This window comes from Juglans regia, chromosome 6 (assembly GCF_001411555.2).
Source record: "Juglans regia cultivar Chandler chromosome 6, Walnut 2.0, whole genome shotgun sequence".
In the NCBI taxonomy this organism is placed as follows: Eukaryota; Viridiplantae; Streptophyta; class Magnoliopsida; order Fagales; family Juglandaceae; genus Juglans; species Juglans regia.
The window spans coordinates 662,523-689,557 of NC_049906.1; the positions used below are offsets into that span (position 1 = coordinate 662,523).

A 27,035-nucleotide genomic window follows, 5' to 3' on the forward strand; every position below is an offset into this window, starting at 1 on the left:
TTCAATAATCAAAATGGATTCAGAGCATCTTCATAATAATTGTACAAAAACCCTAACACATTCAACAAATAGCTCAAAACAACCAACCAACACATACTAATCCGAACCTTCACAGAACAACCCAACAAAATCAAGTCAACAGTAAAAATTATAAATCCAAACACCTAACGTCACTCTAACAACCAATATATAGCCAAACAATAACAAATCAGCCACACCTCAAGCCCGAGCATCCACACCACTTACTGCACGCCCAACACAATTAGTCCAACATCACAACCAATCCAACACAATCAGCTTGCATGTTACATTCCACACAAACACAACATCAACCCACACGCTATCCACACTCCATTTCAATTAAGAAATCACAAATCCACAATTCCCTACACATAACAAAATCAGAAAAGTCTTCAAGTGGTACTAATATACAAATCACGTACATAATAAAACAAAGATACTACTAACGCTCTAAAATATCTTACCAAATTTTCGTGTGTTTAGTTCGATGAAATTGATGGCGAGAGGATGATGTCTAAGGCTTATTTACGTGCCCAATACGACGAGGAAAAATCGAAGATAGCGTTGGACAGCGGCAATGTACCATGAGGAAGTAAATGCTTTGAAATGATAAATTCTGAATAAGAATTTGTGAGGCACCGAGAAACCGAGAAGGGAAATAGAGAACATGAGAGAAGTGCACAAAACTCACATTCGGTGGGTACAACCAATAGTGGTATGGGCAGTGGCTATAGGTCTTGTCGGCAACAAGGACCCGAGAACGAGCCAATGGACTCGCTACAACCCACGGTGCACGGCGAAAGGGTGGTGGAGATGTTCTGTGAGAGAAGAAATCTGTGAGGTGCACAGTGAAATACAAAACCACATAGAACTAGGTGAGTGAGAGAGAGATGGGGAAAACATTCACAGTCGTTTGATGATGCCCCGGTGAGGATGCTCGACGGAGGCATCGATCCAAAGAGACCCACGGACAGAACCGGTGACGCACTTGTATACTTGTGAAAATGTTAATTTTGGGATAGAGAAAGCACACAACTAGAGAGAGAGAGAGTTAAAAAGCTCGGAGTGGGTGTTGTGAAAGAGTGAGATCAGAGAGTGAGAAGAGATCTTACCACCGTTCAACAAAGAGCTTGGCGACGCCAAGTCAGGAACCCACCAAAAATCATAGCAAATCGCAGGAGAGCGAGAGAGAGAGAAAGTGAGAGGGAAAGTCTATTGAGAAAAGAAATCTAGATGTGAGAAAGAAACAAAACAAAAGAGGAAGAAACTATCAAGATGTGATAGACATGAGATCGGGAAGAAGAAGCTAGAGAGATAGAGATAGAGAGAGAGAGAGGTAACCGTCGGGGTGGGGGGAAAAAGTACCTTACCCATATGACATCGTTACATCCTGAGGGGCAAGCTTCCATCTGGTCTGGGCTTTATAACTTTGCTGTGGAGTTAATTATCCCTCTCTAAAATGAAGATTTGAAGTGGTCTATAAGTTACCGAGTAGTCGATATAACTCACACATTCGTGTACAAACCAATGCAGACGAAGTAACACGAATATCTCCTATAGTCAGTCTATTCCATCAGCCAGTCAGTGGGAGCAAGAAGTTTGGAATGTGTTTGGTGTTTCTTTCATCAATCATACTTTAGATTGTAAGGCATTTCCACTACATAAGAAAATACTTGAATTAGATCTTGGAAATAATTGACTCAAATAGATGCTCATCATAAGCTTTCTTTCTTTTTTTCATCTATCTCTCTCTGTTTACTTGCTTTCTCTATGTCTCTATTTATTTTTGCTCACCATCTCATTGTTAGTTCCTCCCCCTACACTCCACCACACCCTACTTGGAGTATGTCACACCACATGCCTAGTTCAATCGTTGCCTTAATAGTCTATCTCGTGAGGTAAGATGTGTCACTAGTTGGAAAATTGTGCTGATATTATGGAGCTTGTTGGATGTTAAGGTCATTGTGGGAATTGGGAATTTAGTTCAAATTTGAGAATTGGGTTTATGGTGGATTTTTACTATTTGGCCATTATCAAGTCTGATTTGTGTTTCTAGGTGTATTAATGGTTTGGTATTGTAATGGCTTGGTTGTGATAATGTTTCTTTGAGATTTGGATGGAAACTGGTTATTAACTTGGAGATGGAAGTAAGCAGGTCACAATGAAGTATTAGTGAAATCAATTGGAGTACTTGTGAGTCAATGGGTATAAAAATATGTTTTTGAATATGGTTGGTTGGGTGTGAAAGTTGGTTCATTGGGTCTCAGGATGATAAATAATGGAGGGTTTGGTTGGAGTATCCATGCAATTTGTCAAAATATCCGGAATTGGAGTCTTTGGTGTAAACATATTTGGTAAGATGTGGTAAGATTTTTTTAAATGGGTTGGCTTGTTTAGTGAAGAGTTCTGGAAGTTATTTTATTGGTTTAGAGTTGAGTAATAACCGGGTTAGAAGAATTGAAACCATGGGGTTATATTGTTGTAGAGTCGTTTAGTTGTGCCATCTTATTTTAGATGTGCTAGTTTAATTCTATTAATTTATAGTTTGTATTAATTATGTTTAGATGGTGGTTGATTGATACGTGTTTGGCATTGTTTTGAGGAAATACAAAGAAGTTGAAAAGTTAAAGTAAGTAGTGCTCCTATGCTAGATTTTACCAAAAATTTCTTGAGGTTGGTTTTTGTGAAAAACTTGTATCTTTTTGTTATGAAAATAATCTCGGTCATTTTCTACACAATCCTTTGTATCTGAAAAATGAGATAAAATATTTTTCTGTCATGAGAAGTGTAGATATAAGCATTTTTGGTACTCTATTCTTAAACATATAAAAAGAGCAAATATGAAATCGGAAGTTTGTATATGATTATATAGTATTTATCTGCTCAATACTCTATTATGATATGATGTTTTATCTAAAAATCATTTGACATGACATTTTGTTTCTGATTCTATTTTGAACTTACCACAAATGTAAACATGTGGTCTCTGTTATTATGTTGGTACCAATATTTCTATTTCTAGTACACCCTTTTTGGAGACAAAATGGTTTTCTTTGTTGTCTTTTCTGTGTGCACACTCGGTGCGTTGAGTTCAAAAGGAAGAGATTTCATATTCTATTTCTACTTAGTTGATCGTCGGGGTTTGCATAACCCTACCACAAGGATTAATATGGTATATATTTTGTTATGATGCTATTCATGGATGCATTTGCCAAAGGACTTTTGTATATCATATTATTAGTATAAATAATTATTTTTGAAATGTCGCTATGTTATTTTGATAATTTGTTTTATTCTGCATTTTGTAACTGATTCATATTTATACATTAATATAGGTTTGCTGCTTATTGAGTCGGTGGACTCATTCGTTATCTCCACTATTTTTTCACAAATGACTTGAGAATTGTGATAGTTGGATAGATGGCACATGATAGGAATATAAGATAAATGTGGGATAAGTGTTAGGTGGCAGAAATGGATTTTATATTAGAAGGGTTCACCCTCATGTATGGGGCGTGATAGTCACTATGGGATGGAAGGATAAACTTGCTACATGGTGTTCTTTTTTTTAACAACGGCAGTCAAATCTCTTTAATTCTATGCTGTACAGAAAAACTTTGTTTTGTTTACTTAGATTGAATACTTGTACAAGTATAGTTAGTTTACAATTTTCTTAAAGTTTGGTTTAGGGAATTTTGTGACACTCAAGTTTTATTTTTATAAAAAGGTATTCCTCCGTCAAAAGTATGGACAATCAATAAAATTTGAGATACTGTCCATTTTTCTAAAAAAAAAGTTAGAATAAAAAAATTTGCTATAAATTATAAAAAGAAATGATATTTACAGTTGTAGAGTACACAATCACCGTGCACTCATTTGAAAAAAAAAGTGTAAATATAAGATCTATATAAATGATTGTAAAAGAATTGTAGGTATATCATTACCTTTTCAAAAAAAATACACGACATTTGCACAACGTGTATATATAGAATTACTCAATTGTAAATGACTTATCCATAATAGCTTCGTTTTATATAGAAAGACTTTGTATTAAACATGGTATATGATTTTGTTACCATAATTAATACGTCTTCTGCCTTTATTTTCATTTTTTCTGATTGGAGATAAAGGAGTGCTGCCAGCGTTTCATCCACCAAAAAAGTTGGCCTTTTCTCTCTCTTTATCGTCTACGATCTCTGTCCAGTACTACCGTCAATGAAAGAATACAACTGTAAAAGGATCTACTTTTGCCTGCGATTTACAAGGATGTTCTGTGACATCATTGAGACCTTTCTTTCTTTTTTTTTTGCTTTTTTTTTCTTGAGAAATTATAGTTGCAACGTAAATATATAACTGCCGTATAATCGTTTTAAAAAAATGAATAAATATAGAATCTACGTAAAAAAATATTAATATTTTTTTAGTGATATATTCATAATTATATATCACCAGCACATATTTATCAGTTTTTATAACTTGGAGTGTTGCTATCCGATTGTTGTGATCATGTCCTCTAGGCCTTAAAACTCTGGATCAAGCAGCAGCTCTGCTAAAAATTGCTCAAATTTCACTTTATGCCAAAATTTACAACACAACACAAATAGCAAAAAATGCATAGTAAAGGCCAGTATGGTGATCTCTCTGTTTTCTGGGTCCTCTACTGTTAGTATCGAAACCCAAAAAATATATATTGACAAAAGATACAGATATCTTAAGAAACATCCGCCTAATCTCTAAAGCTTTCAACTCCTTTTCTGGTAAAATCCAGGCATCACAAAAGCTCCATCACTGGAGATGTCCCTGCTCGCCTTCACTCAAAATAAGATAAAATCAATCCTTTGAAGTGACATATCATCAGATCATACCCCAATTCAATGGCTGTAATCACTGTTTGGGTGAGAAACTCACCCTCTTTCCCTTTCCAATCCTTACATTCAGAAAGATGAAGTAACCAAGCGGTAATCAATGATGAATTGCCAACAACTGAATGAAAAAAATAAGAGGTTGAATCAGTTGAACAAGGAAGTCAACGGAAGCATCTCAATAGTCTGGTCCAAAACCCAACCACCTCTTTGGCCTCTGGCATGGGTTCCTTAAACTTTGCTTTCTCACTAAGCTCTTCAAACTCATCAACAATATTTTGAAGCCTGGCAACAAACTCAATGAGAAGGGATGAAAATGTAGCTAAAGACAAGGAACTGGCACTTTCATATACTTTTGATTCTTGTTCATTAAGCATGGAATCCCCAGCAAATGAGAGATGTGGCCATGATTCTGGTTTCTTAAGCACACTTTCAGAGGATATCCACTGCGGCATTGAGGAGGGCTCTACACTCATGTTTGAATTATGGAACCATGTTTCACTGAGTGAATTGATCACAATTCCTTTATTTTCATTGTCTTCGACATCAATCAAGGTCTGAGGATCTTCAAATTCCTTAGCCCGCATTACACCTTCCCAGCTATCTGAATTGACCAGAAGGTATGATTTTCGGTCGATCTTCATTTGTAACTCTTCTGCTGCATCATGCACTTCAAATAATATGTCTTTGGAGCTTAATTTTTCCATCTTTTCAACTTTGCTTCCTAGCTCACGTAACACTTTAGCTCCTTCGGTACCAACCCTCTGAAGCTCATTACTAAAAACCTGTCTCTTTTCTGCTGGTGCCTAGAGGTACAAAGCCAAAACAGCTGATAGTGTAAATAGATAGCTCAGAAGAAAGTTATTAGGCATCCTCAATGACGAAAGCACAGATCTTAAAAACAGATGCATCAACAACCAATTTCTAGACTTGGAGAACTTTTCTGAACTCTAGAAAAAGTAATGTTCATAAAGAGCTTAGCAAGGACTCTTAACTGACATCTTCCAGAAGCTCATAGGTGCAAATGCTTCAGCAACATGTCATAACTACTAACTATACTCTTCAAATCATGCTTCATCTCTCATTTGTAATATCTATGCATAAAGTAGTCAATTTTTGCATCCTTTTTATTCATTAAACCGCAATGGAAATAAAATGTGAGATATCTTGATTGTCTGAGAATTAACATAAAGAAACTAGATGATAAATGTGAATGTTAACGGCTGACAGGAGAAGCAAGTGGAACAGATCGTTTCTTCAGTCCCCAGCTTTATTATTGCTCTTACTATCACTTATTCGGTGTCCCCGGCTTGCTTTTAGATACTCTACCTCCCCACCACTCACCAACTAAACTAACAAATCACAACCTAACAGTAACATATTCATTGGAAGCCAGGTCATTAAGATTTTATCAAGGGAGCAGACAGTTCATCAGCTACTGGGGGAATGGTGTCCACAGAACAGATGTTTGAGGCAGTAACCCAGTTATGTCAACAAAGAATGACTCATAGGTGTCTTGGCCAAAAAGCCTGCGGTAAATGGCATATGAAAGGAGACATGATCAAATCTTAGCACGTCTTTTCCCCCCTTTTCGGTTAGTAAATCCTAACAAATTTGAAAAATAAAAAAGAGTGACAAAATACTGATAGAACCCCTGCATGACCATGTTCAAATTCAAGACTTGATGCTTCAATAGAAATGAAAACTGAAAGAATTCTGAAAAGAAAGATCAATTCATGGAATAAATTAACAACAGTGCTTTATTACTTTTATCAAGAGAACTGGAGATAGCATGGAAGAACTAAAACAGACAATTTCAGTATATTATTACAAATGATCGCAAATGTCCAGTTCTAATTGATCATGTTATAAATTGTGCCTGACCTAAAAGAGCAGAAACAAAAGTCACCATTCTGGGAGAAATAAGAACAGATACAATGCTGCAACAAACATATCTAGAAGATATAAAAAAATAAAAATAAAAATAAAAAATAAAAAAAAGGGGGAATGGGTCTATTCACCTGTATTTCTGAAAGTAGGCACCCATGCATTGCCATTACCATGAAAGCACAATGCCTCAGTGCACCACTTACTTTGACGTAGTTCCTCCAGGGATAATTAAACCCCTTATAAGGGCCATGAGGTGGTTCCCATATTGCAAAATCTAACTGAAATATCAGCATTAAGCTAAAATTATCACCTGCCACATTTTGGCTCTATTCAAGAGGACAGGTGCCAGAATTATGACACAAGCATACCAGAGATTCCTCTTGGCTTGAAGATTGTACAGCTGATCTATAGCCACTATACAGCGGGTCATCAGATGCTTGGTATATAAGAATTTTGGAAGGGACCCTCTCATATGCAACGCATTGCAAGTATCTATTAACACAGCCTGAACAAAGTTTTGAAGCAATATACCAAGCATGTCATTGCAATCAACTACAAATAAAAGAAAAAAGATACTGTGACAGTTACATAAAAGAATGTATATATGGTACAAATCAGGGCATAAAAGAATTCGGCCCAACCTTCCAAAGAAGTAGCAACACCCTGGAAATTTTTCACCACCAATTTGTGCAGATCCTCCCCTGACCAGATGGGATATATACATATATTTACAACAAGACATACACAAGCACCGATCCCAATAAGTAATAACCGATAGAAAGCTGTTTGGAAAAACTGCGACGAGCTACTCCCAGAGACCAATACAATACAGAATGTCAACAAGAATACCCGGAAACCATATTCATAAGACTTCATTGGTGGATAAAGTTTGGTATAACTTGCAAGAAATCCTATACATCAAGACATAAGGGTCATTGAAGAATGGATTTTCCATCCAAAACGAAAAAATGAAGGTCGGAAAAGGGAAATATAGGCATTTGACATTAATCATAAAGGCTCTGACCTGCTAAGAAAATACTAATTACTATAATAACTTCCTCAAATTCCCCAACCCTCAAAGCCACCTCTGCAATGCCCAGAGCAAGCCCTCCGGCCGAAAATGTCCCCAAAGCACGATTGAATCCTTTGTTAAGTGTTGCCCCTGCAAACAAACCAGCAAGCACAGTGAAGATTACCCCTTTCTATTGAAGCACCTAAGAATGCATTGCACGACTGTAAAACGAGAATATAACTCGGGTAAAAAAGCCAACGATATATATATATATATATATATATATATATATATAAATTCGTGAATAAAACAAGACAAATTCGATCTTTTTTCTTTGTTGGGGATGAAAACCAACCGAATCTCCAAGTCAGTCCTTGATATTAAACTGGCATGAGCATGATCGAAGCTAATACCTACGCTGAATTCGAAAACCACGACGACTGTGAGAATTGCCCAGATGGAATACTGGCTGACGTCCTTGAGCGGTTCTTTGAAGAAGATGACGAGGGACACAATGGACAAGGACATCCCCATTTTCGCGGCGAAGAGGAGCTTCCGAGGATCGGACCTGCCCATCTGGTATAGCTTGGCCGAAGTTTCCCGCATACCGGTCCAGAAGTTGACGATCCCATCAGATAAGTTACGGAAACACCTGTATTTGAATCCGTCGTCGCCACCGTAGGAACTATTCACGCCCAATTCGGAGTAACCCTTCCTGGAGAGAAGCCTTTCCTTGCTCTTCTCGGCTAAACTGTGTCGAAAAGACCCGATCTTCGCAGCCATTAATGCTGCAGCGTGGCGAACCGGAAGCGGTAATCAGAGAGAAACCAGAAAAACAAAAAGCGCAGAGGTAATTAAAGAAATTAGTGGAATGATAGGTTTTATTCATAAAAAATTAATTTTTTTATATAAATTTTATATTTTTTTATTTTTTTAAAAATAATTATACGACGCTTACACGATTATAAATATCATTTCTTTAAAAAATAATTAAAATTAAGCATCGAGATAGTGAAAATATATACATATACATGGATGATTTGTCAGAGAGAGTGAGAGAAACGGTGTCGTTTGGCGGTTAAGAAAAATTTGAAAGGTCGTTGGGAGTTGAGACCGGTAGGAACAAGTTTCCCCGAGAAAATTAAGTTAAAAAATTATGGTTATAAAATGATAAGATATGTAGGCTCTCTTTTCAATTCAAACAAAACAAAAAGAATGATCAGATCAAGACAAAAGCTAATGAGATCTCATCTGAAAACGAAAGTTGACTTTGCTGGCGTTGCTTGTTTTGTTCAATGATGGGGCCGGAAATTTATGTATAGTTTGATCTAAGGTTGTCATTTATTTATGTAGTTGAATTATCAGTAGGATGTGGATGATGATCTGCACATGTTCTTTCTTGGATTTGGTTTGGTGAGATCCTTAGTTCTAATAATGCATAGCACGTTCTGATTTACTCTAATTTTTTTTTTTTTTTTTTTAAGGTAAAACATAGTAGACTTTTATAACTGAGCAAAGGACATTGAAATGTGTTTGATACTATCTGGAACATAAACCAGACTTACAACATGACCATGATTCAGATGAATAGCCTCTTTTGCTAGAACATGAGCCTCTTTGGCTAGAACATGAGCCTCTTGATTAATACACCTTAATTGGTACATAATTAAAATCCCAAGCTGAGAACCCAGACACCAAGACTAGTTTATCTTGAACTACTCCCTTGTCATCTCTCAAGATAATCCCTACTCCCCCATCCACTTGCTTTGACAATTGATAGCAATGTCCCTGTTTGCTTTTATAAAACCCAATAGAGGAGTCTGCCAACCAACGTTGAAAGACAAACTGATTGGTAGTCTTCCACAGAATCAATAGCAGCCTGAAGTAGTTGACTGGGATGCTAGAATAAGTAATGCTAGAGAGAAGTCATTATAGCAGTGCACACTTTACACTCACTGCATGGCTGCTTCTAGTTGATTGTTCACAACACTCATTTGGGGAGATATGTGGTCTAGATGATGTCACATCATGTGTACAAAATGGATGCTCCTAATAGTGACTTCTATCTATATTTATTCTGTTGGAATACCCCATTGAAAAGCAATATGTTACGTCTCATCCATATCAGTCTAGCCATAACCATAAATAAATCAAATTCTAATGCATCTAATATCTCTGCCATTTTAATTTATAAGAACCAAGGACTTGAAACTATTGTGTATACTACTAGGGGTGTAAACCGGTCGGTCCAGACCAGAGAAACCAACCCGACCGACCGGTTCGGACCGGACCGGACCGACCAAATGCATGGTCGGTTTCGATCCAATAAATAGAGAAATTTCGATCTTCGGTCTGGTCCTGAGGTGGAGATTTCTCGGACCGGACCGACCAAATAAAAAATAAAAATAAATAAAATATTATATATATTATTTATATAATAATTGTACAATTAACAATATAAAATTTTAAATATGTTATTAATACTTGTTAATATTCTATAAATTAACAATATTTTATATATATCTTCATCTAACATATCACTATTAACAATATAAAATTTTAAATATATTATTAACACTTGTTAATATTCTATAAATTAACTAATATATAATATCAATTAGTTAATTATATAGTAAGTATATAAATTAATAATATAATTTTTATTTAATTTATTATCATTGACCATATAAAATATTTTTTTATTGAATTTGTTACATAATCCACATTAATAAATCACTTAATTTAATTTAGTATTTTAAATAAATTTTTTTATTAATTGATTTAAAAAAAAAAAATCGGACCGAATGGACCGACCGGACCGGACCAAACCGATAACTACCGGTCCGGTCCGGTCCCTATGGGGTGTTCTATCCGGTCCGGTCCGATCGGTCCATCACTGGACCAGACAAAACCAGACCGACCGATTTACACCAATAATACTACTACACTTTTGAATCTTTTTGTTGCATAGAGCCCAAACATCTTTTTACTCTAGCGTTAGTTTGAATTTAAAGATGAGATGAGATGAGATGAGATAAGATTTAGATAAAGATGAAAATTAAAAAAATATTGTTATAATATTATTTTTTAATATTATTATTATTTTAAAATTTAAAAAAAGTTGAATTACTTATTATATTTTATGAGAAAATTTTAAAGATGAGATAAGATGAGATAAAACATTTTATAAATCCAAACAGAGCCTTATCAATCTAACAAGGACACGTTTACAAAAAATAAAAAATAATACGACATATCATATCAAAATATATCAATATGTGAATTTTTTTATTTTTTTTAGATCTATTTATAGTTAAAATACTTCTTTTTTAAACACTTCACGTGTCAATGATTGGAGTACAAGAAATAACTATTGTTTTAAAAGTATCCTTAGATGAACTAAAAATGATTGAGTTTTGAGTTTCAAAACATATGCATATGAACTAAACTCTAAGGGAAATAATAAAATTATGAGAAATGAAAATAACTAAATACTTTCATTTCTAAATTTTTCGTCTATTTGAATTGTGGATGACCGTATTTTTATTTTTATTTTTATTCTTATTGGGGAAATCCAGAGTTTAAAAGAAATGAGAAGAAAATCAAAAATAATTCATTAGCAGCCCTATCTAGTGATCCGAAAAGACAAAAGTGGGCAGGTTTGGGAAGTAAGATGAGAATTTTATGTTTTGTTTTGAAGTTTAAAATATTGTGTTTTAATATTATTATTGTTTTGGAATTTGAAAAATGTGTATTGGGATTTGAAAAAGTTGAATTGTTTATTATATTTTGTATGAAAATTTAAAAAAAATGTAATGATGAGATGAAATGAGATGAGAATTTTGTGTTTTATTTTATATTCCAAACCTGCTAAAGAACCGTGACACAATGAGAGTATCCCACTCAAGCGGTCATGCCTGTCATAATTTGTAATTGCCGTGTCAATCTTTGCCAAGTTATTACCATCTCTAATTATTAACAAAATAAAGTACGTTGATGCAATATGTCAGATTATAATATTATTTTTATTATAAAATAAATTACATAAAATTATATAAATTTATTTTTATAAAATATATTTGTGACCGTAGAATTTATTTTTTATTAAGGCTGTGAGCTATAGTGGTGAAGAGATATTAATAAAATAGAAATGTTTTTGGGTCCTAAATTCAGGACCCAAATAATGTTTTTTTTATTTATTTAGTGATTAAAAAAATATTTTTTTAATGATATTGTGAATTTTTTATTTTTTTAAAAAATATTTATGATGATTAAAAAAATACATGAAAAAAATAAAAAAAATAAAAAACTGAAATGCAGTATTTAGGACACAATTTTGGTGATTGTAGCACTGCTATTAATAAAATACTTCTCTTAACAATGGCACACTATTCCTTAGAAATGTGCCTGAGAAGAAAAGGTGACAATCTGTTAACCGTGATTTAAGCAAAGATTTTGTAGACCATAGAACTAAGGCTTATTGGTTTGTAGTTGGCAAAACTAGAAGGCTTATCCTCTTTAGGTATCAAAAAAGAAGTAGATCAACTTGAGCACTCAAGAAATCTAGGGCTGCCATCAATAGATCATGAAGAAACTGGAACACAATCCATTTGATTCAGGGCTATTGCCAGCAGGAATGCTCCACAAAGCCTCTTTTAACTCCTGCATCGATGGAGGGCTACAACTCTGAAATATACCCTGCAATTATTTTGTTATTTTCACTCTTTTAGAAAAACAAAAGCATGAATTTCTGACAACTTGAAGCTGGCAAAACTCGCATGATCTCAATATTTGAAACTGTATAACCTGGTCCTGAATAGTCTGATCCAAAATCCAACCCTCTTTGTCGTGAGCACATTTACAAAAGGCTCCTCAAAATCTGCTTTCTCACTGAGTTCTTCAAATGTGTCAACCACATTTTGAAACCTTGCAACAAATTCAATCACAAGTGAAACAAATGTCCCTAAAGACATGGCGCTTGCACTTTCATATGTATTGTATTCATCTTCCTCTGCAACTGCATCGCCATTGAATGGGTGACGCAATGGCCAAGCTATTTGCTTTCTGAATATATCCTTTGAACCACCATTTTTTAAAGGAGTCTCCACTAGAAGTAAGCTCAGATCAAGTACTGATTCACTCAAGGACTTGAACCCCAATTGCACACTTTCCTTATCTTTATCTAACAGATCTTCGAGGCGTTCGATCGTCTTGGGCTGTCTTCCAATTTCCCAGCTCTCTGAATTGCCCAGGATATATGATCTTCTGTCTATCTTCTTCTGTAGTTGCTCTGCAGCCTCATGCACCTCTCTAAGTATGTCTCTAGGGCCTAATTTTTCCATTTTTTCTACTTTCCTTCCAAGCTCTAGCAAAACTCTAGCACCTGCTGCTCCAACCCTTTGAAGCTCGCTGCGAAATACTTGTCTCCTCTCTGCTGGGGCCTACATGTACAAAATCAAAAGCTTAATGATGTATAGTGAAGCTTCAATGAAGCTCATTTCTTTCCAATGGTTAATGCTCAAGAGCATAATGACAGTGTTGTGGACGGCTGGGGCAAAAGAATCAGGACTATTAATTTTTAAGGCTACATCAACTCAAAAGTACATGAATAACTAGCGAAGATCAATAACAGGGCTAGTGTCTGCAGCAAATCTTCATCCCCTTCTCCAACATTATTGCCATGGGGGCTCTTACGAGATCAGTTCACCAGCACTAAAAGTATGTTATCCACAACTCCGAAGTGGTTGTCACCATTCCCACTTTAGTCCAGAAACTGGATATGACCTTTCACATTCTTTTAGACCCCGTTTAGATAGTGAGATAAGATGAGATGTTTTAGATGAAAGTTGAAAGTTGAATAAATTAGGATGGCAAGAAAGACCATAAGCCATAACATTTCAGGATGATTGCAAAATATTTAATTAGTTGAAATCCATGCAGTGCCATGACCGTGAATGCACAATGCCTCAATGCGCCACTTACTTTGACATAGTTTTTCCATGGATAATTGAACATTTTATAACGCCCGTGAGGTGGTTCCCAGACTGCAAAGCCTAACTGAACATGTAAGAACGAGTCAAACCCCACAATTCCTGCATTTTTTGTCCAAACAGATAACATTAACATATTATGATATTGCATACCATAGTGTCCTCTTGGCGTGCAGAGTCTACCACTGATTGGTAACCGCTGTACAGTGGATCATCTGCAGCTTGGCATGCAAGTAATGTTGAGGGGACAGTTTCATATTCAATGCCTTTCAGGTATCCATTGACACATCCTACAGAAAACGACTGGAAAAGTAAGCATGGATGTTTCAATGGTTAAAACAAACAGTACAGATCCTTGGCATACTAATATAGAAGCTTAGACCTTCTAAGGAAGCAACTAAACCCTTGAAGTTTTTCACCACCAAGTAGTGCAGATCCTCGCCCAACCAAATGGGGTAAATGAAAATATTTATAACTAAACATACGCCTGCTCACACTGCAATAAGGACTAGTCGAGTTACAATTGCCTCAAGATATCCTCTCGTCCTATTCCCCGCAACCATAAGGATACAATAAGTCAATATGAATACTCGAAATCCATATTCGTAGGGCTTCATTGAAGGATACAACTTCAGATAAGAGGCAATGAATCCTAAGCAACGAGGGGAAAAAATACATTAGATAATTTGAAACATGGAAAAGTAAATCAAGATATTAAGTGCATGGTAAGTTAAACCTGTTATAAAAATGCTTATAACAATTACAACTTCCTCCCATTGGCCAGACAACAAAGTTAGCTCAGAAAAGAAGAAAGCAAGAATTCCTGCACAAAATGTTCCCAAACCGCAATTGAAACCTTTGATAAAGGTTGCTCCTGCATGAAAATATATTCAATAAGCTGCTCTACAGTTTAAGAAACTAAGCTGCTAGACAGTTTTAAGTCTGGCAAGCATGCATCTTGAGTATAAATTGAATTAAGGATGATATTTATCATACCTATAGTGAATTCAAACATCGCAATGACAGTGAGGATTGCCCAGATTGAGTACTGATTGATGTCGTGATATGATTGTTTCCAGAATATGAGAAAGGACACAATTGACAATACCAGCCCCATTTTGGTTGCAAATATGACTTTCCGAGGGTCAGAGTGACCCATTTCCCATGCTCTCCCAACAAATTCTTGTAAATCATTCCAAGACTTCTTGATATTTTCACTCACCAAGATCATGAAACACATGGAGCTACTCCTTCCATCGTCACGTCCTTCAATGCTGCTGCTTGATGCAAGTAGACCTTCTTTATAGTTGAATACAGAAGTATGCCTAGATGACTCCATTTCACCACCTGTCTTTTTTTTGTAGGGGAGGTGGGGTAAGTTCAGTTGTATTTGAAGAATGAACATACACCGGTAAGGGGCATACCCCAATAAGACTTTGATCTGAACAAGTAACCATAGCAGTGAACAACCACTATACAACATGACAACATCAGTGAAGTGCACAACATGCTTCCCCAACTTCTGAAAACCAAGTGCACAAGGAAATTAGAAGAAAGTTGAGCAAAGCTAAATAATTGAACTAGCACAGAAGTACTCATATAAAGAACAAAATGTACCATGCAACATATATGCTGATCTAAATTATCCCTACTAGATTGTCAAAACATCATTTTTGAGAAGCTAGTGAGATTAAAAAAAAAAAAAAACAAAAGTAAACTAAAAACCAAAAAGGAAATCAGGAAAAAATATGACTTGATGCTTTCATACCATACTCGAAATGCTCAGAGCAGTGCCATGAATAATATAGGTCTAATCCTTAAAGTCCATGAGATTTTAGGTTGTGTTTGAATGTTGAACTGAGCTGAATTGATCTAAATTCTTAATAAATAGTAGTGAGTTGAGATGGCTAAGTGAGTTTTGTAGAACCCACTTAAGATAAATTTAAAATGTATTTAAATGTTAGAATGAATTTAAATATATTTAAAAGAAATTATAAAATTATTAGAACCCACCATAAATATCTATCGTTTACTATCATTATTGTCTCCCCACAATGCACCGAACCTACAAAAAAAAAAAAAAAAAGAATTTTCTATACTTCATTCTGGTGCAAGGATTAAGGAACAAATGTCATATTTTGAGTTTGAGTTGTAGGGTCCAACAACACATCTTTATATAAAAAATTCATAATTTTTTTTAATTTTTTATAAATATATTTAAATTAATCTTAACTTTAAATGAATTTTATAAAATTTAATCTATTATCTTAATTTATTATTATTCATTAAAAATTTAATTCAAATCAATTCAGACATACAAACGGGGGGCTCGTAGCCACACATCCTACATAAGGGTACCAATTTTGCTCCATGAAATTGTTCTTCTGATATTTCGGCCTTGACCCCATTGTGGCGGCAGTGATCAGGCAGAAAGCACGATATACACGATTGCAACGAAGTGACACCTTGAGAGAACTTTTCAGACGAAAATTGAGGAACAGGTCGCTGTCTACATCATTGTGCAAAGACGTGTGACACAAGTTACAAAATTCATTGCAGAAATGCTAAAGCGACAAATAGAACTCTCGACAATGATTTATCTTTTCTAATTTAGTAATTAAAAAAATGTTTTTTTAATGATGTAATTATATACAAAGATGTGTGACACAAGTTACACCCACGTGTTTAGTCTGTGGTTGTGGGGAAAACCTTGTCTTTACATCATTGTGCAACCAAATCCAAATAAGTTCAGTGGCAGCGTCAAATTTGGGAAAGAAGATATCGAGGACACCATGGCTTTAGCCGACTGATCCTAACGGTGAAAGAAGTTTCTTCTTTTTAGCGGGAAGGAAACGCCACCTTGCTGTACATTTTAACAAGTAGTTTGTACGTAGTACTGAACTGCATGCGGATGATCGCCAATCGGGCAAAAAAAGGGTACTGCCTGATACAGCATGCAAGATGATCGCCAATCACTGCAGATTACTTGCAAGAGTCCTTCACTTCAGTTATACTTCTCTTCGGTAAAAGTTTATGATAGACAGTGACCCGAGTGTACTTGTATGCATGTTTACATCAAAATGTTATATCCCTTGTGGCAACTGGCAATTCAACCCATGCAATGCCTACAGTACTGCTCTCTTATCTTCTTTGTCTGATATCTTTGTAGATGATCAGCTTCAGACCCTTCAAAACCTCAAATTGTATGTACTAACGAACCCTTTGATAAGTAGAAGAGTCGTGCTACACCCATCGAAACTGAAATGTTCCGATAATGCTAAATGCCTTCTTTTTCATACATTCTTTTTATATCCTTAAAAATTAAAAAAAAAAAATTCATGATATTTATTTAATCATTGTTAAAAAAAATCTCAATAGAAATGCTGGGAACCCCAAGCATTTCGAGCTGTTTCAGCAAAAAGTCACTGTTTCAGCAGCCCAAGAAGCACTTCGAGCTTAAACACCCTCTGAAACCAAGAGAGTTTATCAACATCCACAACCTCATGAGAACCTAATACATCCGAAGAAATTGAGCTCCACTCCTCCCTTCAAAGAAGATCATGTATTCATGTTTGAGCAAAAGTAGGTGTGCTGATTATGTGTAAAATGTCGCGGGTTCTTCAACTCAAAAGGCTGAGGAGGTGTTGAAGCCTGTGGCAAACACAGCAGCTGGTACTGCTGGTATTGCTATAAAATTTTGTAACTTGTGTGTGGGGGCAAACGTTAAATATTTTAACATGCATTCACTATTGGGAAAAATGGAATAAATATAAATGATATTTTGAAACAAATTCAAACATAAATATTTGCACTCAACTTTAAGCACCAAAAATAATTATAAACATTTCTAGATTTTGATTTGAAATTTATACAAGCAAAATAAATAAATTAAAACATGAACATTTGTAATAAAGTCTTATGTTTAGGATACCTAAACTTTCATGTGTTTTTATTTCTTTTAAAAGTGTAACATTCTTACACTTTAGTGACACTCATTTCTTTTCCTTTGCCAAAATATATAATTTCCTAAATCACAAATTAGCAAAATAAATTTGTCTAAATTCTAACACGTTCTTATTTTATTATTTTGATGAAATAATAATACATCTAGAATAAACCATTCTAATGAATTTGGGATATATTACAAAAATAAAAAGACTTTATCATTTTCATTCCTAGAGTTTGAAATGTAATACTTAATTCCATCTCCTTAAACATAGTAACTTTCTAACATTTACCACTATTCTCAATAATAATTAATTTTAGACTTAAAACAAATAAATTAGGGTCTAAGACTCTTATGGTAAATCTAACATGCTCATCTTACTCTAAAACTAGAGTTATTATGTATAGGAAGTCTTGTAATGATACTTGTATACTTACTGCAAGAGGAAAAAAATATTTTTATCACGTTAATGTTTTGAATTGGACACTCATAACCAATAACAAAATTTAAATCATTATGGATGAACTAATAGTATTATTGAGATCACTCATTTGAGAATAAATCTCAACATACAAAATGTTCTCTCTAATTTTAAATTGTGTGGATGAACTAACTTTCTCACCAGATTTCTCCTTTAGGAGTAAGCTTTAACATACAAATTGTTTCATCCATTTAAATTCTGTGAATGAACTAGTTGTATTACTAGAATTTTCCTTTGAAAATAAATTTTGACATACAAATTGTTCCCTTCAACATTAACTTCAGTGAATCAGCTGGTAGTGCATCAAAATCTTATCTTTTGGAGTGAAACCTTGCACACATATTGTTCTCTCCACATCACTAATAATATCATGGGTCAAATTATTTAAAAATAAGGTTTGTACATTGGGGCGAACACCATTTTTTAAATTTTTCGTGCCAATTATTATGATTATTTTTTATTATTACTCATGATATAATAGGGTTAATTATTTGTAATCCAAAATCAGGTAAGGTTTTGTACCTTTTTGCAACCAACTCATTTCCTGCTTTTGGTACAAGTTATTCATTTCGTTTAAAATGAGTAATTATATATATGGCCAATCATATAATAAAATTCATGAGAAACAATAATTAAGAATTTTATATCTAATAACCATAATTTAAGTCCAAAAAACTCATATATTTATAGGGCCTACTATATAATAAAATTCATAAGAAATAATAGTTAAGAATTTTATAACTAGTAGACACAATTCAAATCCAAATAATTCATGTATTTATTAAACAATAAATGACATGCTTTGAGAGAGAAAATGAATCTTTTTTTATTTCTTTTTTAAAAAAATTAATATTAAAGTATTAAAATTAATATTAAAAAATATGGTCGGATCCAATCGATCAACCTGCTACGCGACCCAATTCAATGCCCAGGTCGGTGCACTGGTCGGGTCACAATGATTCATTTCTCTTCTCTCTTTGAGTAGTACTATACGTACTACGTAGGTATAATTTTACGCACAATGTTACACATATTTTAGTGGCAACCTCATTTTATCAATGTTTTCTTTTTTAATTTGAATTTTAAATTTTAAAATTTTCATTATTTTCGATAACTAATACGTCAATATGTAGGTATATATAAATAAAATATTAAGTATATATATTATTTTCCTTTCTTTTTTTTTTTTTTTCCTCTTCGGCCTGGGAAAAAAAATCAGACCCAGTGTGCTTGGCCCACGAGCTTATGTCCCGTATTTTTTTTCTTTATTGTTCGTATGGGCCAAGCTTACAAGCCCAATGTGCTAACTCGCATAAAACTTATTTTTTGTGACAGGTCTGGGCCAAACCTACGGCCCACTGTTCTAGCCTATAGTCTAATCGGTGAAACCCAACCCGCATTTTCTCTTTCACCCTTACGTTGCTGCCGCATGAGCTGAGATCTTCTGCCTTCATCCCGGTACAACTGTGGTCGTCGCCAAAGAGGAAATGCAAATTAGGCATCCCCGGCATCCTCCTGCCGCCGAAATCCACCTCCCCTTTTCTTTTTCTTTTTTTATTTTTATTTGTCACTTCACCACGGCTACTAGGCTTAACAACCCCTTGCGTTGCTGTAGGGGCTTTCAGGGGTACATTGTCGCTCATTCTGTTAAGAGTGTTTCTATATCTAAACGGGACCTATTTTAATAACGAAAAGTGATGAAACACCCACTCATCTACAACTATAAATCACTACTTCTTAATATAATAATATTTATTTAAAAATTAATCATATAGAGTTAAAGCAAAACTAAAGGGAAATTAGGGGCTTTCAAGGATACATTGTCGCTCATTCTGTTAAGAGTGTTTCTGTATCTAAACGGGACCTATTTTAATAACGAGAAGTGATGAAACACCCACTCATCTACAACTATAAATCACTACTTCTTAATATAATAATATTTATTTAAAAATTAATCATATAGAGTTAAAGCAAAACTAAAGGGAAATTTGAAAAAAAAATTATTATTTTATTAAATGGTTGTATATAAATTGTAGATAATTTGGTGTTTTATCATCTCTCTTTAATAAAACTCTTACAGCCAAGGCTGCTGTTGAAGTTTACTTGGCTAGATAAGAACATTGGTCTTGCTCTTGATCTAGTACCTGAACATGGCCGTGAAAGGATGCCGGGTCGGAGCTCAAGGGCCCAAGGCCACTTCAGAGAGAAAACCATTGATACACCACAAGAAAATGCTCATACATCTTAACCAGGCTACCGATGTGACCAATTTGGCGCGGAGGTCGGACTCTCACCTGAACACTTTAGGGAATAAATACATAGCTTTTCGAGGTGAGCAAGTTCGATTAAAAAAAAAAAGTACAATTGAAATTCGGATTATGCTTTTGGAAATTCTGCCTAAGTATAGTAATGCATTAAGGCTTACCAAACTTAGTTCTAATCATATATGCAAATATGTACCTTAGGCATGGAATCGAATAGTGAATGGAATTAGACCGATAAAATCTCATTCTATTAGAGAAGTAGTGTCACTTTTCTACTCTTCACATGCCAAATGCAATTAAAATTAGGTTACTACCTTTATGTATTACTCACTGATACTCATGCTGACTTCATACCAAGTGTAGCTAATCTTCGTCATCAAGATTCAAACATAGAAGGTAAGCGATTAGGCCAACCACAGGGACAAATCTAAGATAGTTTACTAGATTAACCTTGCTCTCCTGAACGTTTTGAAGGTTGTCACCTATCAACCAAGGTTGGAAAATCAGGTAAAAACATATATCCCATATGAAGGCATAAGCCAGTCGCTCTGATCCTAGATAACTGGCCAAGAATTCCCATCTGTCCCCTATGCTCCCAAAATTGCTGTCCATTCGACCAAATACGGCCCACAAAGCAGATATCAGACACACAGACCCGCCAATTAGTCCGACAATAGGAGCACCGTTTGTCATCACAGAGCCCAGCTGTGAGCGCTTGCTTGGAGTATAGTCTGCACCAGCCTCATTCATCCGGATAGCCATGTAAGGTATTAAAAATGCTGCAATCAAAAGAACAATGGTGATACATTGTTTAGTTGTAAACTTAATTCAGTTCCACTAGCTTTGTTTTTTCAAAACAAGTAAGGATGCACAAGAGGGGAAAAGAGGAAGAAACAAAATGGAAACTAACGCATATAAAAAGTGAAGCAAAGACTTCTCTAGGGTGCGCTTCCAAACTTAACCACAGGGGGAACATCATCCAGTAAAATCAACTACGTCCAAAAGAGCTCGTAGGAACCCTAACAAATATGATTACCCCACTCGGCCTGGGTGCCACTAGTTCAAATTTAATCAGGTAAATTGTGCTTGTATTTACATGGTCAAACCAATCTAACTACCCATTATGCATGACTGCATGAGAGTTTGTAGAAGTGCATACTGTTAGTAAGGAACATCTGAAGACCCCATAGAACGTCGAGAGACCCCTTGTATCTGTCCCTTTTACGATCCGTGAATAGCAATGGAGCAAACATGAATGTCCACCCAATAACAAAATTGAATAATCCTTCTGAAACCTGATGAAAGACAAACAGTCCAACATCATGTGAACATTTGAATCAATAAGCATGGTGGAACATGATGAGTGCCAGCCAAATTTACATTGTATTCTGATTCTTACCGGGTGAAGAACCGGGGCATCAATTATGTGAATGCCAACTACTCTGCCAATAAGTTTATTTCAGAGATTATCGGATCAAACACTAAAATAACATATTGCTCCACAAACCAGATAACAAAATAAACAACTACTAGAATTGCAGAACATACCATTACTAGAAGCAAATGAATTTCAGCATCATATCCAGATAAAAGAAATATTCTGAGAAAATATATATGTTGTTGTCCTATAAACTACCAAAACAGTCACCAAATCTGGAGATCCCATAAGAACCGAAGCCATGTATAAATGAAATTCTTTTAAATATTATGAGAGCTCGAATTCACCTCAACTGACAATTAAAAAAAGTCAACATTTGTTGGCATCCCAAATGATTAAATAATCAAGAAAACGGATTCAGAGCATTCGTTAAAGGGGTAAAAAGAACGCTGGAATGACTTGTTGAGAAGAAGAATATCTTGCTTAAAAAAACAACGAGGGATATTGCTGTTTATTTCAAAATAATGAATATCATCTGCACAATGGTCATGAATTTTCTAGCATAAGAAAAAAAAACTGAATCTAAAATTAGAATGAGAAATCATTATCGATAATTACTAGGTCAATAGAATTCACTATAGAAGCATCAGGAATCCATCAGAATAGAGACGAACGCCCATAAATTGAGATGATTGACATCACAATATGGGTATAACCAACAATTGCTATACATACCAGAATTCATAAGAGGCAAGATCAAGAAGAAATTGAGTGAAAGACCCAGAAGAGAGTTTATTGTGTCTGAACTGATGGCCCACAGGGGATCTCCCTGAGATAATACAAGCAAAACTTGATTTAAATTTAAAGTATGGCTTATCAATCTTGGTATGGTAACATAGGAGTGAATGAAATGCTATGGTTGACACTATTTTCCTGTCAGATAAATCCCATGGATAATATCAACGAAAGCCACAAACTTTCCATTGAACTTGAAACTCCAACAATTTCAAATTACATAAAGCAATAGGTAATGTTTGGCAAGCAATTGGATACAGAAAGTGGCTAGAAAGGAAAAGCGGCTTACTGGGGCATAAGGAAGCAAGAAGAGCCATAAAATGTAAACTCCCTCGGCCATCCACAAAATTATTTGCAGCAAACGCCGTGTGTTATCATCGCCCTCGTCTGCGGACGAAGATACTACAGTAGCAGGCTTGCGTCGAGCAGCGCGGCACACTGGTTTCCTTATACGACTGGAGATGATGAGATGTGGTGTTTGTGGTGGAGGAGGCGGCGTTGTAGTTGCCCACGTACTAGCTTTCGAGGATCCTATTGAGGCTGTTAGTTTGGGCAATTGGCGTGGAGAAAGTGCAGGTTTTGGGGTGAAGAATGAGTAGCTGCTGCAGAGCAAAGAATGGGACGTCGTCACCATATTTCCGAGAGCGGGAGGAAGACAATGTGCGTGGTTCAGCTCCCTTCACCCAAACTCGGATATACACACTCCAGTCTTATTTATAGGCTTATAGCAAGTCTGCCTCTATTCTTCCTTTCTTTTTTCCTAATGTTTCGTAAGGTTCATAAGGAAAGGTTAATTGCATGTGATTTTTCTAGGCAGAGCAGTCAATTTGTTAGTTAATATTGACCGAATTAACCAGGATTTACAATAGAGAAATGCTAGAACAAATTGTATAAAAATAAATTTATAAATTAATATAATTTCATATGATACGTTAGATCTATTTTAAAGTAAAAATAATTTTATAATTTAACATACCACCTCCAACAATATTAGTTTTTTAACGTACTTTTGTGAAATTTTTCTTTACAATAGTCTATTATGATTTTGTGTTTACAAATTATTTAAATTAAAAATAAATTAAATGAGTTCAGATTTGATTTGATCAATCATTTTGAATAATTTATCGAGTGATGTTATTTATTTACTGACTCCATTACTCATTATTAATAAATGACTAAATAAAATAGAAAAATCATTGGTAATTGCTGAAAAACTTATTTCCACATAATTTAAAAGATTAGATGTCATGAAATTGAAATTTTATAGACATGTTACAAAAAATTGACATGTCTATTATTTATGTTCACTAAGCCCTATTTGGACAATGAAAGTATTTAATCTCATTTTATCTTATCATTATAATTTTTTAAAATTTCTACATAAAATATAATAAACAATTCAATTTTTTCAAATTTTAAAATAATAATAATATTTTAACAATATTTTATCCAACTTTTATCTCATCTCCTCTCAACTCACTATCCAAACGGCACCTAAGTATAAATACAATTTTACCTTTATAGGCTAGGATTGGGATCAAGAGTTTTTTTTATTTTTTATTTTTATTTTTCTTGTCACATATTTTTAATACATTTAAATATTTTTTTAAAAAAAATATCAATACACTTAAAATTACTTTCTTAATCATTAAAAAAAATTTTTGCCAGAAGCGGTAAAAATGAGAGGAAAAAGTAGTGTTTTACTTGGGATCAAACTATTTCTTTGAGTCGAAAGTGGAAAATAAAAACAGAAAGTATAGGCTAGTAAACGGTGTCGTTCAGCTTGAAAAAACATTCTGCGAGCTTCGTCCTCACTGCATCTGATATATATTTGGGGAAAGTAAAATAAATAGGAAAAGCAAAAAAAGGTTTCAGAAGCTTTCCCGCGCAATCTTCTTGGCAGTTTTGGTCCAATGGCTCCCAAGTCCGATAGCAGCGCCGAAGGTACATGATACATCCCTCAATTCCATCTTCCATCGCTTGAGCTTCCAATTTCTTTGCTGAATCTTGGTTTGTTTTCTTAATTATTTTTCATTTGTTCTTATTTTTGCAGGAATCGTTCTCAACTTCGTGAATGAGGTAACAAGGCATTTTTTTCACCGGTCTCTGAGAAAACGTCTGCGTTTAGGTTTCATGGCTTGCTGCCCTTCTCTGGTTAAACCTCTAATTTTATAATGTGCCGAAACTTCGTGTTATCTAAAGTTTCTTCGAGGAATGAAATGAAATCCTCACATTCCCAAGTTTCCCTTTTCTTTTCTTACGAATTTCGCTGTGGCTAAATGAGGCGCTGAGGCTTCATTTTGAGTCTTACGTTTTCCATTCTTTCGCCGCCGAGGAAAGTTGAATCTGTAATCACATTTATCATACTCACTCTTAATCATTTACCAAATTTTCTCCTCAGAAAATAGATTTCTTCTTTTTCGATGGAGGTGCATTGAATCGATATTCACACTTTCTTCTGTATCTTAAATTCTGGGCCCTTTTTCTTTTTCCTTTCTTGTACAGCAAAACAGGCCATTAAATTCACAAAATGTGGCCGATTTTTTGCAAAAGTTCAACCTCAAGAAGGCGGCAGTTCAAAAGGCATTGGATACTCTGGCTGATACTGGACGGATCTCGTTCAAGGAGTACGGTAAGCAGAAGATTTACATCGCCCGGCAAGACCAATTTGATATCCCGAACAACGAAGAGCTTAATAGGATGAAGGAGGAAAATGCCAGCCTTCAGCAACAGCTCCAGGAGCAAAGGAAAGCAATCGGCGAGGTCGAGGGAGGTACATCCTGCACTCCTTTTACTTCTTTTGCAGAAGTTGGTCCTCGGTGTTGATAGTCTTTGTTATTCCAAACATAGCAGCTCTAGAATTAAGATTTTGATTTCTTAATATGAATTCTCATGAACTTCAATGCGGGGAAAAACCAGATTCAACCTGGGAAAGTCTATGAATTTATGTAATGTGACAATTGAAATACACTGTTGTTGCAGAGATTAGAACTTTGCAATCAAATTTGACACTTGAACAGATATGGGACAGAGAAACCAAACTGAGAAAGGAGGTAATTCACTAGGATGTCTTTTGACTCTTTTCTATATTGAACCGGGTAAGATATATCTCCAAATAAGTATTGGAACATCCTTGGGACATTTTAATTCTGATTCAGGTCAAGGAAATGGAGGACAAACTAGAAAAATTGCGTGGAGGAGTTACCCTGGTGAGGCCTGAAGACCGTAAGGCAATCGAGAACATGTACTCAGAAAAACTCAGTCAGTGGAGAAGGCGTAAAAGGATGTTCAAAGATGTATGGGATGCTATTACCGAGAACTCACCCAAGGATCTCAAGGAGTTCAAGGTAATTTAAGTAGGTTTTATGTCTTCCAAGCATACAGATTTGGGATCGCTGTTGTTGCTAAGTGTACATCTTTTCAGGAGGAGCTTGGAATTGAATATGATGAAGATGTTGGTGTGAATTTGCAGTCGAATAGCGACCTGCTGCAACATGGTAAGAAGCGTCCTAGAGGCCAGTGATTTGGTGAAGTGTTTCGTCTTCGCTCAAGTCTTTTCAAGTGTATAAGATGATATTTTCCTAGAGGTGAACCTATTGCAAAAGGAAAATACATGTAAATTCTGCATGCTTTGAAGATCTATATCTTTCATAGGCATTACATGCTCAATGTTTCTTTTACAATGACACATGATATGACAGTTTATGTAGTAGAGGAGCTCAGACATTACTCACAATGTTAAGCATAAGGCCCCATGTACTTCAATTATGAAAAATTATCAATATATGAGCAATTCCTTTGTTTTACTCTGAGATGACTAATTCAGCCTAACACTTTGCTAGAACTGACAACCTCAACATGAATTGTAATGTTCCTCAGCTAAGCAAACAATTGTATGGCTGAGCACTGATATATAACCATGAACGGATTTGAGCACTTGTATCTGTAGTACTGTTCTTTCTTTCAGCTTTCATTAGAACTGTTAATATCATACCATCGAAAGGGATAAATTCTGGTTCTCGGAGTTCATTTCACAGCACGGCACATGACATACAAAGTGCCCTATTGACATGGGATGAAAATACAAGTTGAAATGTGGCAGCCTTGTAGCCTAGAGAGGTAGTGCCATTCGCAATATTATTGCGTGTGTTAAATTTCAACCCAAGTGTGAACAGTAACTCCTCAACAATCTTAGAGAGCTGCTCCAAATATCTAGCTTGTATCCAAATATCAAGCTTGTCTCTTACATTTCCTTTAATTGTTTGTTTGTCTCCTGAAACTTCTCCTATAAAAGGAGATCATCTTGTAAACGAAACAGTGTTTGTGGGAAATACAAAGAAGAGGGTCATTTGTAGAGATAGAGATAATCTTGTTGGAGTTTGTATATTTTGTATAA

General features: G+C 35.0%; 3 protein-coding genes and 1 pseudogene across 4 annotated transcripts; 1 reads left to right on the forward strand and 3 right to left on the reverse strand.

Annotated features, from left to right (window-relative positions):
* Window positions 1-4,556: 4,556 nt before the first annotated feature.
* On the reverse strand, window positions 4,557-8,633 carry LOC109020446 (aluminum-activated malate transporter 4-like). The gene is made up of 6 exons (XM_019002905.2): window positions 8,199-8,633; window positions 7,798-7,935; window positions 7,415-7,684; window positions 7,142-7,278; window positions 6,905-7,051; window positions 4,557-5,689 (listed from the first exon to the last, which is right to left on the reverse strand). Exons 1-6 carry the CDS (start codon window positions 8,566-8,568, stop codon window positions 5,048-5,050), a joined length of 1,704 nt encoding a protein of 567 aa, XP_018858450.1. The 5' UTR covers window positions 8,569-8,633; the 3' UTR covers window positions 4,557-5,047.
* A 3,936-nt stretch (window positions 8,634-12,569) lies between these two features.
* LOC109020450 lies at window positions 12,570-15,114 on the reverse strand (annotated as a pseudogene).
* A 5,569-nt stretch (window positions 15,115-20,683) lies between these two features.
* LOC109020448 lies at window positions 20,684-23,344 on the reverse strand. 2 transcript variants are annotated; one of them, XM_019002907.2, is made up of 5 exons: window positions 22,929-23,344; window positions 22,580-22,673; window positions 21,866-21,903; window positions 21,626-21,761; window positions 20,684-21,245 (listed from the first exon to the last, which is right to left on the reverse strand). In XM_019002907.2, the coding sequence occupies exons 1-5, from the start codon at window positions 23,271-23,273 to the stop codon at window positions 20,830-20,832; spliced, it is 1,029 nt and encodes a 342-aa protein (XP_018858452.1). In that variant the 5' UTR covers window positions 23,274-23,344; the 3' UTR covers window positions 20,684-20,829. The 2 variants fall into 2 exon arrangements, with proteins under 2 accessions (XP_018858452.1, XP_018858453.1); XM_019002908.2 differs by lacking the exons at window positions 21,866-21,903; window positions 22,580-22,673.
* Window positions 23,345-24,509: 1,165 nt separating this feature from the next.
* LOC109020449 (homologous-pairing protein 2 homolog) lies at window positions 24,510-26,422 on the forward strand. Its single transcript, XM_019002909.2, has 6 exons — window positions 24,510-24,583; window positions 24,693-24,718; window positions 25,145-25,412; window positions 25,622-25,692; window positions 25,798-25,986; window positions 26,064-26,422. The coding sequence occupies exons 1-6, from the start codon at window positions 24,553-24,555 to the stop codon at window positions 26,160-26,162; spliced, it is 684 nt and encodes a 227-aa protein (XP_018858454.1). The 5' UTR covers window positions 24,510-24,552; the 3' UTR covers window positions 26,163-26,422.
* Window positions 26,423-27,035: the final 613 nt, after the last annotated feature.